We start from the raw sequence: 16,021 nt of genomic DNA on the forward strand, positions 1-16,021 counted from the left end.
TGAACTTCTGGAGTTAAAACAATTAATCTGCCATTAAATCAGAACAATAAAAAGATACGAGATCAATAAGAAGTACATTGTTTTGCATTACCTCATCCAGAGCTCCCTTGTAGAAATCCCCCACAGCTGCAGATGGCGGCCGCCCGATAATCAGTCCACTTTGGCTTTCATTGATTGATCCTGAGACAGAAAAGACATATGCATTAGACATGTTTTCAATGTTTCGAGTGGCTTTGTGCTGGAACAAACTGTTATTGAAGAGTGATCTTATTCTTTCTATAGTCATGATTGCAGCAAGGGTTTCTACTTTCTGAAGCATGTGCGGCTTTATCCCGAATTAGCTAAATCTTTTTATCGAACGGAAATACTTGGAACCAATTCGTTTTATTATATTTAATCTCGCTAAAGCAATGAATTTGATATCCGACCCTGAAACTCAAACTGGGGCACACAAAATTCACTAAGCTTGTGCACATGAGATTATGTTATCCTGTAGTAAAGTACATGATATATTATTTATAGTTGTCGTTGTTGTTGTTGTTGTAAGGGTTAACGACATTTTTCAGCACAAGATAGGCTATACATGGCGGCCAGTATTAATGGTGGAGGAAGAACCCGGGAACACTCCGGAAAGAACCATCGACCCTCAAGATTATTTCTGGTTAACATTATATAAGTTTTATATGGCTTTGAGTGTTTATACCATTGAAATCCACTACTCCTCTGCTCCCAGCTCTGCTAAACCGCTCGCTGCTCCGACGCTGTGTTTGACACAAGTTCCAATAACAATTATGAAATTCTAAGCAAACCATGATATTAAGTGCCCCAGGAATTCTTCTGTGCTTTACATAACCAGAAAGTTGATATTACATAACAAGGAGTTCTATACTAAGTAACCATTAGATGTATACCACATAACAAGGAGTTCTATACTAAGTAACCATTAGATGTATACCACATAACAAGGAGTTCTATACTAAGTAACCATTAGATGTATACCACATAACAAGGAGTTCTATAATAAGTAACCATTAGATGTATACCACATAACAAGGAGTTCTATACTAAGTAACCATTAGATGCATGCTACATAACAAGGAGTTCTATACTAACCTTTATTTTACCCTTCCGAGAACAGTAAATGAGCAAAAATTCATATTGTTGAAATAAATGAGCACCTTCAATTATTAAACTATTTCATGAATATCTGGAGTTTCATAATGGTACAATAGTGTACTAAAATGCAAAACTGTATTTAAAATAGGTCCATAGTTGTATAATTATTTAAATAGCATAAATTGCCTTAATTGATCGCTTACTCAAAGCTTCATTCTTATATATTTGGATAAAGCTGCAGTTCATATGGCTGGATTCGTAGCAACATCTTAAATAAATAAAACGAGAAACAAAAGTGCAATACGAGACATTTCACGCTTCAATTACTGTTGAAATCTTTTGGAAACAGAAAATGACTAAAACTAAACCTACGAGAATACATGATTTAGGTAATTCGAACATTTCGGGTACGCACTAATCATTGTTGTGATGTAAAGTTTTTGTTTCGAACATTTCGGGTACGCATTAATTATTGTTGTGATGTAAAGTTTTTGTTTCGCACTGTCTGTACAGGTTTGTGTCCCTTGTCAGCTATCTACAAGCTGCGTTTTAACCATGCTTCTGATTTGTAAATGACGTAGCCGATATCTGTAATCAGTAGAAAACAGATTTAGATAGCAACTCGAATAATACATTTTCCTCCTTTTGCTCTTTTTTAACAATGTATTTTATTTGTATTATTTATCTTCACATTGTTCCGTGTCTTAAAGTAGTGTTTCTTCCATCTCTTTTAAACAAATTAATCTGACCAAATATTCTTCTATTTGCTCTAGCTTGTCAATTTCCCTCTGTATCTTGTATTTGTTTGAAAGAAAATTGAAAGTCTCTTCTACAGTCATTTTTGTCAGCTTTTGCACAACTTTCTTCAACAATGCTGTTTAGTTCCAGCTTCTCTAATTTTGTTATTTTGTATTTTCCTCTGCTTTTGAAGATATCTCTAATGCTATTAATTTACTTGCTACTTTTACGGTGCTAAATCCATTTATTGCGTAAGGTTGCTTGCTTACCCCATGTTGTAAGAAGATGAACACGTCAGTTATCGAGTTATTGCAATGATAAATCTGCCACTGGATCTTCCCTGTGGGTGCGTGATTTTAATTTGGATTTGTAACGTAGCTTTAACATTTTTTCAGTCATATCGCCATTATATATGCAGTGTGACAGTTGAATGTTACATTTAACACTTGGGCATCGTGCCGCAGACATGTAGCATCATGTTCCACCCAGTCACATTATCCTGTTTACAGGCCGACTAGTCCTAACAGTAACCTCTTTATGCTGAGCACCTAGCATGGCAGCTGTTAGTACCATTTTAAAAGTCTTTTATATAACTCGTTCGGGGTTCGAACCAACGACCTCCCGCATCCTAGGCGGACGCTCAAACCCAGTGGTTCCCAAAATAGGATTACCGATTTGGGCGCTAATGCTGAATAATGTTTATACGGGGTAAGGTAGGGGAGCGCTGAGGATAACCAAGGGGGGAGGTGGCCCGAAAAAGTTGGGGAACCACTGCTCTAACCACTAGATCACCGGAGCTGTCGGATCTTACCTACTGATGTATAAAACATAAGTAACTGAAATTCATTAATAGGGACTAAAAATGTATAACTAATAGGTACTAAAAGTTAGTCATTGACAGAAACCTGATTAATGTATCTATATAATTTATTTCATAAGTTTTCACAAATAAACGGAAACCATGAGCCATCAGGGCTGTTTTTATTGTTCATACATCATTATTCAATATCTACGTGTTGTCTTAGGTGGAAAGTTTTCAACCAAATTGGACTAGTACTAGTCCAAGTACTAGTTTTTCACGTACAATTCTGAAAATCAAGAGCCTATTCATTCAGAGAGACACGTGGTTCTTAATTCCATTGTGAAAGATAACAGTGATGATTAATTGTACCCATCTCTAAACTTACATTATTTTATTTCCATTACCAAATCAATCGAACATTTGTCATACATAGGTCAAACGACAAGATAAAAAAATATTGCAGCAAAGGATTATCGTCGGATGGGGTAACAATATGATTAATATATTTAATATTATGAATGCTTTGAAAATAACGTTGTCTTTTAAGTCAAAATTAAAACGTTTTCTACAAGTTATAGGATCAAATATTGACCATTTATTTTCATTTGGATTTTTTGTGCATGTGTAATAAATAAATATCTCCTTCATTTTGGCTGGAGATTTTTAAGCAGATCTAGAAATATTTAAATTATTTTTAATTGGTCATGTCTGAATAATTATTAGAAAAACAAATGTGGTTCAATCCGTATATTACAATCGATGAAAAGAGTTTATGTTACAATATACGGCAACAAAAAAATCCTTAGATTAGTAAATGATCTTCTTCATGATGCTGTTTCCGGGTTTTGAATTTTAACCATAGATTTTCTTCAAAGATTAATTTCATATTTGCACTAATAAAGTAAAAGAAAGCTATTTAGTATAAATTAGGATTCTAATCTTCAACGACCTTTGATAATGCTGTATATGGCATTATGAGAAACAAAACAAAATGTTATAGAGGAGTAAAAGAAAATTAGATTGGAGCCAATGAAATACCACTTCTTGAAAGAAATTGAATTTTAGTTTGGTACCTTGAAAGATAATTATTGGTAGCAAGTTTTCTTCTGTCCATAGATGGTTACAAATTAAATATTTATATCGAATTATGGCTAACATTGCATTTCTAAACTTTTAGACTTATTTCAAAACAAGCTTTGTTATTTTAATGTGATATGCAGAAATATCTCATATTGTTTCGGATTGTCACAGCTCCGTTTTAAAATGGTATTTACAATGGATGAAGAGCATGTGTAGTCATGCTAATAATTTGGCATAAAAGAAATCTTATCTGTGGAATTAAAGACAACGCTCAGGCTGATGATGCCAATAACTGAATAATTATATATGCAAATCAATGTATTTATCAACCTAGATTTAACAGATGCAGGCTGTTTGTTTCTCATTTAAAAAGTATATTTGGCATTTCCTATGAAAATGCAGAACAAGATGCGTATAACATTCAAAACGTTCCGAATTTGTAAATTGTCCATAAACATGGAACTGTGGAATACTAACAATTATACTAACAATTGGTTTTATTAGAGTTAAACATTTTCCACCCACAGTCTCAGAGGCATACATTTTTAGAATATTATTAGGAATATTTGTAATCATGACTGAATGTTCAACTATAATATAAAGGAATGCATTTATATGCAAATAATTGGATAAAAGACGACAACGCCATTTATTCAAAGATGAAAATAAATATAGAGCTAGCATAGACCCCTGGGGTGCACCTGCTTTAATACGCTAGCAGTCACTGGAATGATATTCAGCTACTACTTTTTCAGACCTACTTTTCGGATAACATTATCTTATACCCTGCGAAAGCTTTATGCATGTAACAAAATATATAGGTTGTAATTTCCTTATGATGAATAGTGCTTTATAAACGCATTGTAAACATCAATTATTTATAATGAGGTTAAGTCCCTTGCTGTAAATTCAATATGTTTGAAATGTAGGGTAGAATAAAAAAAAATTAAAAAGAAAAGATGTACAAATATATAATTTTCAGATACATTTCAAACACTGCATAATAAAGAAATAGAGCCATACTTTGCTATGCAATAACCGTCTCCCTTCTTATGTTCTGGAGTTACAGGGATTTTTTTCATGCTGTTGAGAAACAGGAAAATATAAATTTATTTAAAAATTAGTAAGCATTAATGACAGAGTTCCCACGCATTTTCAGATCCCTTTGTTAACACTTTGAGGTAAATAGCATCTGGCTCACATGCTATAGTTGCATCGCGACTTTTCAAAAGCTTTATATATATATATTCATTGACAGACATTTCGACTATTTAAAACCAACTTATTCGTGCCTTACCATCGACATCAACAAAGGCCTCTGTCTGATTGGAAACGGCCAGAAACTTTCCGTAAATCTTGCTGTCATAGATGTACCAAACTTTCGTCCAGTCGTCCTGGAAAGAGGAAATGCATTCACGTAAGTGAATGAATGCTGTGCCGTGATTCTACTTAGCAGGTCTCGCACACAGTTTCAAGGTATTGTTCTTGATGCTTGTTTGAGTGTTTTTCTTTCTTTTTTCTGAATATTTCTTTTTGGGGGTGGGGGGTACATGAAAAGAACAAACGAACGACCAGGTGAAAGTCCAATCTGAAGTATGATAACTTTATCTGTGGTGTGAACGGACTATGCCACTCTAACCAACGTCAATAGAAAGCAACAACATAATTTCATACAGTCGGGGTTACCCAGCAATGCATACTAAGTGGTTGGTTGTGGAAGTTTGTTACAACATGTGATGTTTTTAATTATTTATGTTCTTTCGTCGTTCCTTTCCGCTTCGGTCCTTTTCTCTCCCGTTTTCTTTTATTTAAAAACACTGGTGTCGAATGTTCAGCTCCTTGGGGCTAAGAAAGCAAGGGATTCTGTGGTTGAAGATCGTAAAAATTTACCATTTGACTAGTTTCTTCCTATTTTCATAATACACCCCCATCAAAGCCTAATTTTCAAACTTCACGCAGTTCATAGCGTCAAACCATGTTAAATTATAAGCTCAATAATCTTACAATTGATATTTCCGAAAGTAATATATGTTAGTGAGTTTAAAATATAACGATGATAACCATGTCGATCACCCAAGGAATCCTTGCTTCTGAAAATTTGACATTTTGAAGTAAAAACTATTTCAAATGAAAAAATGCATGTGCATTTCGTTATTATATCATATATTCTAAATGTGTGCTATTGTTCTCCTTTTTCCATTTCGATTTTGCTTATAGAACCATGGTCATGCAAATATTATGTGTGAAATTTTATGTCTGAGGACGAACTTTTTATTGATAGCGTTATAATGCTTACAGACATAATTTATGTTGGTGCCAGCAACATCGCCGTTTCATGTTAAAGGTATGTAGTTTATGTACATTTTGACTTGAATGGAGTTACAGATAATTTTTATTACGTAAATCATGCAAATAATAAATACTAACTTGATTAATCAACGGCGTTGTACTGCTCTATGTACATTATTTTGTACAAAATTGAAACCTCCCTAACCGTATCTCCTTAGCTACCTTACACTCTCTGATCATTCTGCAACAGTTCCGCATTTATAGACCAGTTTAGGGATGTTTTGCTGCATAAAATATTATGATAGACTTATAGCGGTTAACCCAAACCCTGAGACAAAATCTTGCAAAATGGAAGAGGAGGAGCAGCGGGACCATGTTTCAAAATGAGGCCATCCTCCATCCAAGCTGGTTCAAAAGCATCAGATATATCCAATCTAGCTTCTACAAACAGGACCTTTATTACTCGGAAACCTTTCTTCTACTGTGCGCATTCAACCTTCGAAGTTTTAAAAAAGTGGGTGCTTGGGAACAAGAAATAAAATGAGGAAAATGGCTATACCGATATGATTGTGGACAGCTGCACACTTCTTCGCCCGGTGGACAAAAGGTGAAGTAGCTCCTTGTTAGGACCTATATCGATCTGCATTGATCCACGGCAAGCTGTTCCGTTACTTCCTTTTGTAATTTTAATTTTATTAGTCATTATAGTTTGCCTTCTGCCAACTTCACCATCACTCTTCATATAAAACGAAACGACCTTGGTTTCTGTTGAATGACTATTTGCAAGTGTCAATGCATTAAGGTAGGCGCTGCCGTCAAAGTAAGCATAGGATCCGCCATCAACTGGGCTGCCGTTTGCTATAATCTGAACTCCAGATATTTCAATTCCTGCCTGGAACAAATCTTTTTTCTCGAAATGGATCTCAAGACTTGGTCTACATCCTGCAAGAGAAAGTGAGCCATCAAATTACTTCTTTATTGATATTCAAAACATTAACCGATCCAAAAAGGAATCAAACATAGACACTGTCACACAAAGTACAAAGCATAAAACATAGTCACTGTCAAACATGAGTATAGTGAAGTGTTTAATTTCAGAAAGAAATTCAAATAATGGCATTGAGCAGACTTTTTTCAGAACATTTTTATGATCAGTACGTGTTAATATGCATGTATTAAGCACGAGTCACGATTCTTTCCTCCTGAAGGTAATCAATCTGGCCTGAAACCTTGAGATAGTACGTCATCCAAAGCCTCTTTAATTTTAAAATTACTTTCGTACATTCAGTTCCAAGTTAAGAGTGAACTTTCATGTCATTGGAAAAATCTAACATCATTTCTATTTCTAAACAATCTCATGATACCAGTATGAAACATTACTTGTATGTCTAGTATTTGGTCACATGGAACATGAACATCTCTCTCGTTCGTAATTTGTTGTCTCCCTACAAACTTTTAGATCGTTTTCTACCAACACAGTTTCGTTTTTTCAAAACGTTCTTACGAAAATTGTTGTTTCAGTAAGTTCGTCTCTTTTAATAGCTTAAATTATTTTCAGATAACTGAATTATCGTCTGTATCTGACCATCTGTTGATTCGTTACTTTGAGGCAGCATCGCCAAATAGGTCTAAAAATAACTCCATCAGCAAATTTGTAATTGTGGACACTTTGGTCATTAGTGCACACGTGTAGAATATTAAATATAGTGGTAATTCATTTAGTAGCTCTTGAAGTTGTATTTTGAAGAAAAAAGACACCGACTTTGCTTTTCACTCAGATGGGTATTCTCTTTTGACTCGGTACTGCTGCATCCAAGACACGTGAAACTATTGCGCCTGGATTTAAAACTAATATTTTTCTTGCATCGCCTATATCGGACTCCGTAATTACAAACTTGTCGCAATATAAGTTACGAATCTGACAATGAAAGAATAACGTCGAAGAGCCATAGAGGGAAGTCAGCTATCTGCGATATCGATGCCTGGAGAAATGAGTTATGTTCGTTTGCACACCATCGGGTGAAAATGTGCCATTGACGTCATATGCTTTCGGTGTGGAGAGCCATCGTGCGTGAGCAATTCTCTCTACGACTGATTGCGAAAATGTTTAATTCTGAGGGTCTGTTTGAGATAATCCATACGTGCAGATTCGGAGCTCTGGACAAAGATGAAACAAATGCAGTCGAGGTTTTATGAGAAGATGAAGGAAACATTCTAATTCCTTGGTGTTTCCGATGTAAGATTTTAGAGGAAGTTAATCCACATCTCATTCTTACAGAGTGGTGCGACGATGATGAGACTACATGCTGATTCCTTTGCTTCTGTATAATTTGGAACAAAAGGTGTTGGGGTTTGGTGTACGAGTTCAGGTTGGTCCGTGCGTGCACTGACCAAGCTGTTGGCTCCAGGACGGGAGAAACGAAGGATGGAGATTTGGCATTCCCAACCGTCGCAAACAGGCCCACTAACGATCGGTTTCATCGGGTACAGATCTAAGTGAGAACTGAGGGATGAAGAGACATTTCCTACTGTACTAGTAGGTTTTTTTTCCCTGACGAAGGGTCGGTCAGTGCGTTAAGAAGTCCCCGGATATGGTGAACCTGTATGGATTGTTGATGATAACACCACTTCAAAACGTCCGACAACATGACGCAAAGGTCTGAGGACTGGGGTCCTACTTGTTCTTGAAGATAAATCACCATTGTAGGATTGAGTTCCTCCTTGTTGCTTGAGACAAGGCCCACACCATAACGTAAAGATCTGGGGACCGAATCCTCCTTGCGGTTAAGATAAATTATCATTGTATGATTGATTTCCTCTTCTTTTTCTGAGATAAGCCTCACACCATAACGCAAAGGTCTGGAGGTTGGGTACTTCTTGTTGAGATAAATCACCATTGTAGAAAGGAGTTCCTCTTTGCTGTTTGAGATACGTCCAAAACAATGACGCACAAATCTATGGACTTGGGCCCTCCTTGTTGCTGATGATAAAAACATCTCACATACACACACGATTTATAGCCCGTTAAGGCTGCCATGAAGGCCGGTGAAGAAATCTATGAGGAGGTTAAGGACGTTAAGTGGACCATCGAGGAGTCAAGGATAAATGTCATAGAGGCCTTATTTGGGGTGCCAAACGACACAGCCGTCTCCATCCGGTTTCAGAATCACTCACCCTGAAACATGTCAGAAATGCCCACCATGACGCAAACGTTTATCAAAGAGGGTCGCCAGTGTATCCTCGAACAAAGAGCCAAGCTGATCGCAGACATGTTCATCCGACTCCAACACCGAAAACTCGAAGCAAATGCTGCTATACAAAAGCGACAAGAACCAATCACCAATAAATTTGTTAAAACTATAGCAAAGGCGGAATCTCCCCGAGTACGCAGAAGCAAGAATGGCGACTCAACACCATAAGGGAAAAGGTTTGGTTCCACTTCATTCCACTGAAGTTCGAGGTCTATGATTGGATCTGAAAGGAGTCTGACGACAACGACGTCGCGGCGGATAAAGTAGCTCTCGTTATCAGTGGTAAAATGGCTCTGTTTGACAGCGCTGCCTCTATCGCTTTCGCATTGTGAAAACAATTCACGGCTTGTCCCGCTAAAGCGGTGACTACGATCTCGGCCTAGGGCTGACAGTTTGAATGAATGAAGCAATAGACAATTCCAACAATGTCCAGCTTACCTTGAAAACAGTAAATAACGCAACTGGTTATGTAAAACGGCAGCAATGGGCGTCATCTTAGTTACGAAGAGCGCAGTGTTGCTGATTCGTACAAACACCACCGACGACGACGCCATATTTCGTGCCAACGCCGCGGACCCAAGCTCGGTCATAATCTCAGAGCCTTTCTTGTGTATGTCAGTCATGACTCCAGCGCTGGACATGGAAGCCAACATGATCAACTTTATTCGAAGAATGTAGAGCACGTTCAATGGCCAGTTCTCATGGCAGATCAGAATTCAGCAGGGCATATCTACCTCCAAACTCGTTTAGTAGCCCTTCACGACACAAAGCATGAGAACAACCAGGAACCGAACACACTGTTGTTTGACAAGCGTGGCATCATGGAGGTGGGTCAGTGACTCAAAGGCTGCCAGAAACCATCCGAGGTGATCAGTCCGGACTATGCGGCCAACAACGTATCCCCCGTGTAGCGCCAGATCACGCGCTTCATACTCCGCGACCAAAAAAGTTGATTTGGGGCAACAGATCAGCCAAAAGGACTTCACCGGACTTAACCCAATCTATTATTTCAGCATGGAGCGATTCGATCTGGTAAAGCAGGCAGTAGCTGACACGTCGCTCGAGGTCCAAATACTACCTATTGAGCAAAATGATGTTGCTCGAGAAAGTTGGAGAGCGAATGAGGGTAGTGAGATCTTTGCCAGCTCATACCAATCAGAGGTCAAGGCGTAAACAAGTGCTCGCGATCACACACAAAAGGACAGATGACAAACTCGCGACCTCATAGAAAGCCAGCCGTGGAGAAAGGGTGCGGTTATACTCCAGAGAGCTTAACTGGCGTCATCATTTTATGCCGACGGCCGTCAACACCAAGCTTCTTGGTTAATTACGCCGTCGACTGTAATAGTTACATCCCGGCCTTGAGAGCCATGCAAAAAGAAGGCGGTATTTTACCACTGAAATATAGTTTGAGTCTCAGACTCGCTGACAGTGAGACGCTGGTACCACCTCAGCGGCTGACGGCAGGGCTAGGGCCCTTATTGCCGTTATCGTTGATGATTACCTGGCTGCCAAAAAGATGCTACGTGAGACGCCTTTGCCGCCGGTAAAAAGTTGAGGCCTCCTTCTCGAGCAGTGGTGATGAGGGCCATTTCCATCTTTGACCTGCTGAGGATGAATAGGCCCCTGTAACACTTCAATAGCATCTACATGAGCGACGACATGGAGCGTACAACGTCTGACCGTCTGTTCTACTTTCACTCGTATTGTCCCTAATGTTGTCTTTTTTCATTTCTTTTTCTGTGTTGTAGTGGGTTTAAAGCATTTTCAGCGCATGACAGACTATACATGGCGGCCAGCAAATTTGGTCAAGGAAGCAGCTTTGGAAAATCCTGGGAAAAACCACCGACCCACGGGAAACTACTGCTAATCTTTCTCGCATACCCGCGTTGGCCGAGTCTGAGACTCAAACCCATGCGGAAAGAAATGATATGTCAGTGATCTGTAAAGGCAAGCGCCTTAGACGACTCATCCGCCAGGAGCATACTCATGTCTTCTTTGATTTTATTTCTTTCACGTTCCATCTTAACTGCAATACCTTTGTACTTTGCTTCCAAGCCATATAAAATCACATGATAAGCATGTTTTAGCTCTCGTTTTCTAGTGTACTATGTTAAATACTTCTGTAACGTTAAAGGTACACTTGTGATCTACTGAATATTCCGACTTGCTATGCTACCTGGTGTTGCTGCCGATGCATATTACTTCCTGCAGGTTTAAAATCATCACACCCTCCCTATTAAAAACTACACACTTTCGTCCTTTTAATCTTTTAGTCGCCACAACATTTTCACCCTTGTGGAAGTCATCTTGTTTTTCCAATGGAGATACTGTGTTCCTAAAGCATGTCCTGTATATCCTAAACTTCAAGTCTCACAATTCCTGACTTTTAGATCCGTCTGTATAAGCTGTTATGAAATAGGCGAATAGATTCATCCATACTTTTCACATGGTTTTATAATTTTCTCGCTTGCTTCAGCTTGAACTATGTTTATTAATGAATGATCACTATTATTGTATCCTTAAATTAGCCTTCGCTAACTGTTAGCCAATTTTCTGGTTTCATATTAATGAAATATTTCCTAATTATAGTTGGACTGCCGCAGGTCATCGATATAACAAACAAATATACCATTCTTAAGAGAAAAAAGAATATTTCAGATTACTTGTGCAATGAATATACAGATTGTTTGGTCAACCAATTTTTTAATTCAGCATAGAATATTCCATCTTTGTCACGTTTAACTTCTTCACACAACTGATTAAGGTTTGTGAAAGCAACTGGACGTTTTGGATCGTCGTATATGTGCCTTAAATACTGCTCTTTCTCGGCAATTTAAAATGGTATAATGATATAGATAACCTTGACAAATTCATTTCTTTGTGTAATCCAGAAGCCAACAGAAAAACCACCTACTGCTCTTACCTTGTTTTATTCTGGCACGCACACCGAACTTATGCATATTTACAGAAAAGTGAAGCTCGAACTAAATGCCAGTGTTCAATGACATTAGAACACATTCTTTTCGGGTATATTGACTTTCATCATGTGAGACAAAGGTTTTTGATGTTAAAACAATTTTAAAATAAACTTTATTCTAATGCACCACCACCGAAATTATTTGAGTATTTAGGAGAATGCGATTTATATGACAGATTTTGGATATATAGTATTTTTTGCTTTCATCATTTTATGTAATTTTTCAGGATTTTAACACGTTTGTCTTTTACATTATTTCTTGGTTAACTCGTGTTTGTATTTATTTGGGAAGATTCATCTTGTGTTTTCTTTCTACAGTTTATTAAATTTAAAGTTTCAGAACTTTACTTTTGATTGGCAGCATATATCCAGTACTTTTCTAAGGTTAACCTATTGCAACCACACCCTACTTCTATTTTCAACAGTTTGTAATCTGTTCAATAGATCTATGTCAAATTGTGCTGTTATAACGGTTGACTCTAAAACTGCTACTTCATAGACCATATAGCACGTGCTGTTTTGAATCCATCTTTATTTTCCATAAATTCTATCTCTGTGTTTGATGAATCTGTGTATATGAACCTGGCAAAGTTAATGTACTTTTCAAATTGTGCTGTAAATTTAGCTTATTAAAGGTATTCACATCAAATAAGTTGTTAATCCCTCCATATACTGCAGTATTTATCATCCAGCTATCTCGACTGCTGCTGCATATCTCAATGTTTCCATAACTCATTGCAATCCACAAAACAGGAAGTATTCGAAAATATTGCAGATCATCTTTATAATGTTTGAAATAGGCAAATTCACATTTGCATTCTCTTGAATATTGTCTTGTGTTACATCAAACTTTGTGCTACTCTTTAATCCAAACTTGTAATGGGATACACGTTATCCTTTTACAGTGACATTATCACCTTAGTGAAAACTGTTGAGCTGACCACAAATCTAACTTTGCTGCATTATTTGTATTGTTTGAAAGATTCAAATTAGTATGTGCTTTTAATCTGAAGTACTGCAATTTCAGCATTATATCGTTTCCGTGTTTCTCAATAGTAAGGTTTAAATAATGTGGCCTACTTCAGTAATTACTAAATTGCTCCTGTAGAAAAGTCTAGAAACATGCAACGCTTTTATTTCTTAAGTAGTAAGATAGTTGTGTTTTAGTGCTAAGGAATTAGTAGTCTAGTAAGTGATTTAGATCAGGATTATTATATTAGTATGCAGTAGTCTAATGATTTAGCTGAGGATTATTATCTTAGTATGCAGTAGTCTAGTGATTTAGTTGAGGATTATTATATTATTATGCAGTAGTCTAGTGATTTAGTTGAGGATTGTTATATTAGTATGCCGTAGTCTAGTGATTTAGTTGAGGATTGTTATATTATTATACAATAATCTAGTGATTTAGTTGAGGATTATTATATTAGTATGCCGTAGTCTAGTGATTTCGCTGAGGACTATTATATTATTATGCAGTAAGTGATTTCGCTCTGGAAACATTTTTGTTTATTGTTTTTATGTAATTGTTTCAACTACGTCGTCGTGTCCAGCAGAGGGTGATTAACAGTTCTGACATTTTAACTAATCAGCCAATCATTTTTTTCAAATTATTTTCGATGCCCTAGTGAAGCTCCGAAATAATCGTTGCCGTCTTAATCTAACTAGTGTAAAAAAAGTCATCTACAAAAAAAAACATTATAACACGTAATAATAATGGATGCGGAGGGTTAATGGGTGGAAATATAGATGTGTTTAGGAGAATTTTTTAAAAATTTCTTTCTTAGTTGTCTTAAATGTATCATAAATAATATATACTTTCAAAAGAAGTTGAACTAAAGCAGCGAAATAAAATGTTTTCTCCTGAGCCCTCAGGGTTTTGTTTATGCGCCACATTTCTTGCAAATTTTCACTTCCTGGTGCGAATAGTCTGCTTAAAGACCGGTGTTTGTAGCGATAACTGCCCTATACTTGGAATTTTTCATATATTACGATCAAAATTAAACTACCTAACTAATATATTTATTGTATGTATTCCTCGTCGGCTTAAATCTAGACTGTGACGTACCAAAAGGGATTCAAAAGTAGCTAAACCTCGTCATTTTTGCTCTGTCCCTGTTCTGACAAGCACATTTTGTCACTGCTTAACTCATGTGGAGATTTAAGTACATAATTACAAACATTTGACGGAATGTTTACCTTTATAAACCTGGCATTCACTCTGATTCGTTGTATTGCATTCTGCTCAGTGGTACCCACTGTACTTACTGAATGCGCTGTTTCTGATGGCTTGTCATAAGCTCTCGACGTCAAGTGTATGCTGTACATCGGCATACCATGAAAGACTTGCCATCGAACTTTGTTTAGTTTGAGTCTTTGATGGTGAGACTTCACCAAAGCACTGTAGTTATGGTTAAAGTCAAAAAAGCAAAATATAGAATTGAAATTCCCTTATCCCGAAGACTACATTAAAAAGTGGCCCTAGGTGGTCTGACACTGAAGGAAAATGCGCAGTAGCTTATTGGACTTTCTTTTTCAATGGCTGCTCTTATATTAAAGTGGTGTGGACACATTGTTTTTACTTGCGACAGAATATTAAAGTTCCAAACTTGCTAAATCTTGGACGGACAATGCAGTATTATTCTCATGCAATATTTTATGTGTACAAACTGCTCAATAATTATTTACCTGTGCTTAGTACGGATACGGATGTGGCTAAACAGGAACAATTTTCTTGCTTGTAGACAGTTCCCGGGGGGCAAGGCATTGTATACTCCATACCTGATGTTGCAACAATATATTCTGTTTCTGAACCTGGCTTAGGGACACTGTCACATACTGAAAAATAATACAAGCTTATCGGCTTTACTAGAGGTTGAATTTTGTTGGCAGACCATACCTGATAACCAATGAATAAAGCCTAGAAAAGAGTAGATCTGTTATTCGAACGAAGTCTGAAGTTCAAACTTGACAGGAAATCGTTTGAGTTTCTACATTTCTCCTTTGCGAGACGTTTCTTTGAACAAATGGACTCAATATAAAATTTAATATTCTGCTGGGCAACAAAATCTACATCATACTCACAAATTTTGAAGAAAACAAACCAAACTCAAGCATTTGGTTCCACCAACAGTCAAGTAGGCTACAGACATATTTATTCGTGACAGGTATAACCTACAATTGCTTTACCAAAACAAGATTGTATCAAATTTCTTTAGTATCCAAATGTGCTATGGAATGGAATATCTTCCCAAAAGAGGTTAGGACCAATCCCTTAGTATAAGCTTTAAAATCGTATTGAAAACAGAGATAAGCAAAAATTGAAAACAATATTGCAATTTGTCTGCAGTTTACTGAATCTGTCCTTTTCAGCAAACTCTTTTAATTAAAACCAAGCAAACCAGGAAAAGACAAATATTTCTGCAAAATTGTCCAAAATGCAGGGTAGCTATAAATCATTATTTTATCATCGGGTATAAAGATATTTGCAAAACTTAAGGGTAATCCCTTGCTATCATTTGAGGAAATGTAAGTATTGTGGGTTACCAAGTATTAAACACGAAATTTTTACAGTGCTGACACCGCCACCAGTAATGATTTTTCACGATCTGCTAAAACAGATGAGAAAAGAAAAAGTTCATTAATCGGACAGAGTAACAAAAAGATCGACTGACGGACACGACACATAGATCGAAAGGAAAATTTAAATCTAAATTTTGTGTATCCATATCAGTTACACTTTTCAGGTTTTATTGGAGGAAGATC

At 36.9% G+C, this 16,021-nt stretch overlaps 1 protein-coding gene across 1 annotated transcript in view; it reads right to left on the reverse strand.

Moving 5' to 3' along the window:
• LOC149775754 (protein PIF-like) overlaps positions 1 to 16,021 on the reverse strand; it is a 50,567-nt gene that overhangs the window by 20,076 nt on the left and 14,470 nt on the right. Inside the window, exons 5-8 of the mRNA XM_089943423.1 lie at positions 14,945 to 15,094; positions 6,585 to 6,967; positions 5,034 to 5,130; positions 92 to 180 (exon numbers count right to left, since the gene is read on the reverse strand). Coding sequence (XP_089799549.1) covers positions 92 to 180; positions 5,034 to 5,130; positions 6,585 to 6,967; positions 14,945 to 15,094 — 719 coding nt within the window. The remainder of the gene's footprint in view (positions 1 to 91; positions 181 to 5,033; positions 5,131 to 6,584; positions 6,968 to 14,944; positions 15,095 to 16,021) is intronic.

The sequence above is a fragment of the Sinohyriopsis cumingii genome, chromosome 19 (assembly GCF_028554795.1).
Source record: "Sinohyriopsis cumingii isolate HCF-2022 chromosome 19, ASM2855479v2, whole genome shotgun sequence".
Taxonomy (NCBI): Eukaryota; Metazoa; Mollusca; class Bivalvia; order Unionida; family Unionidae; genus Sinohyriopsis; species Sinohyriopsis cumingii.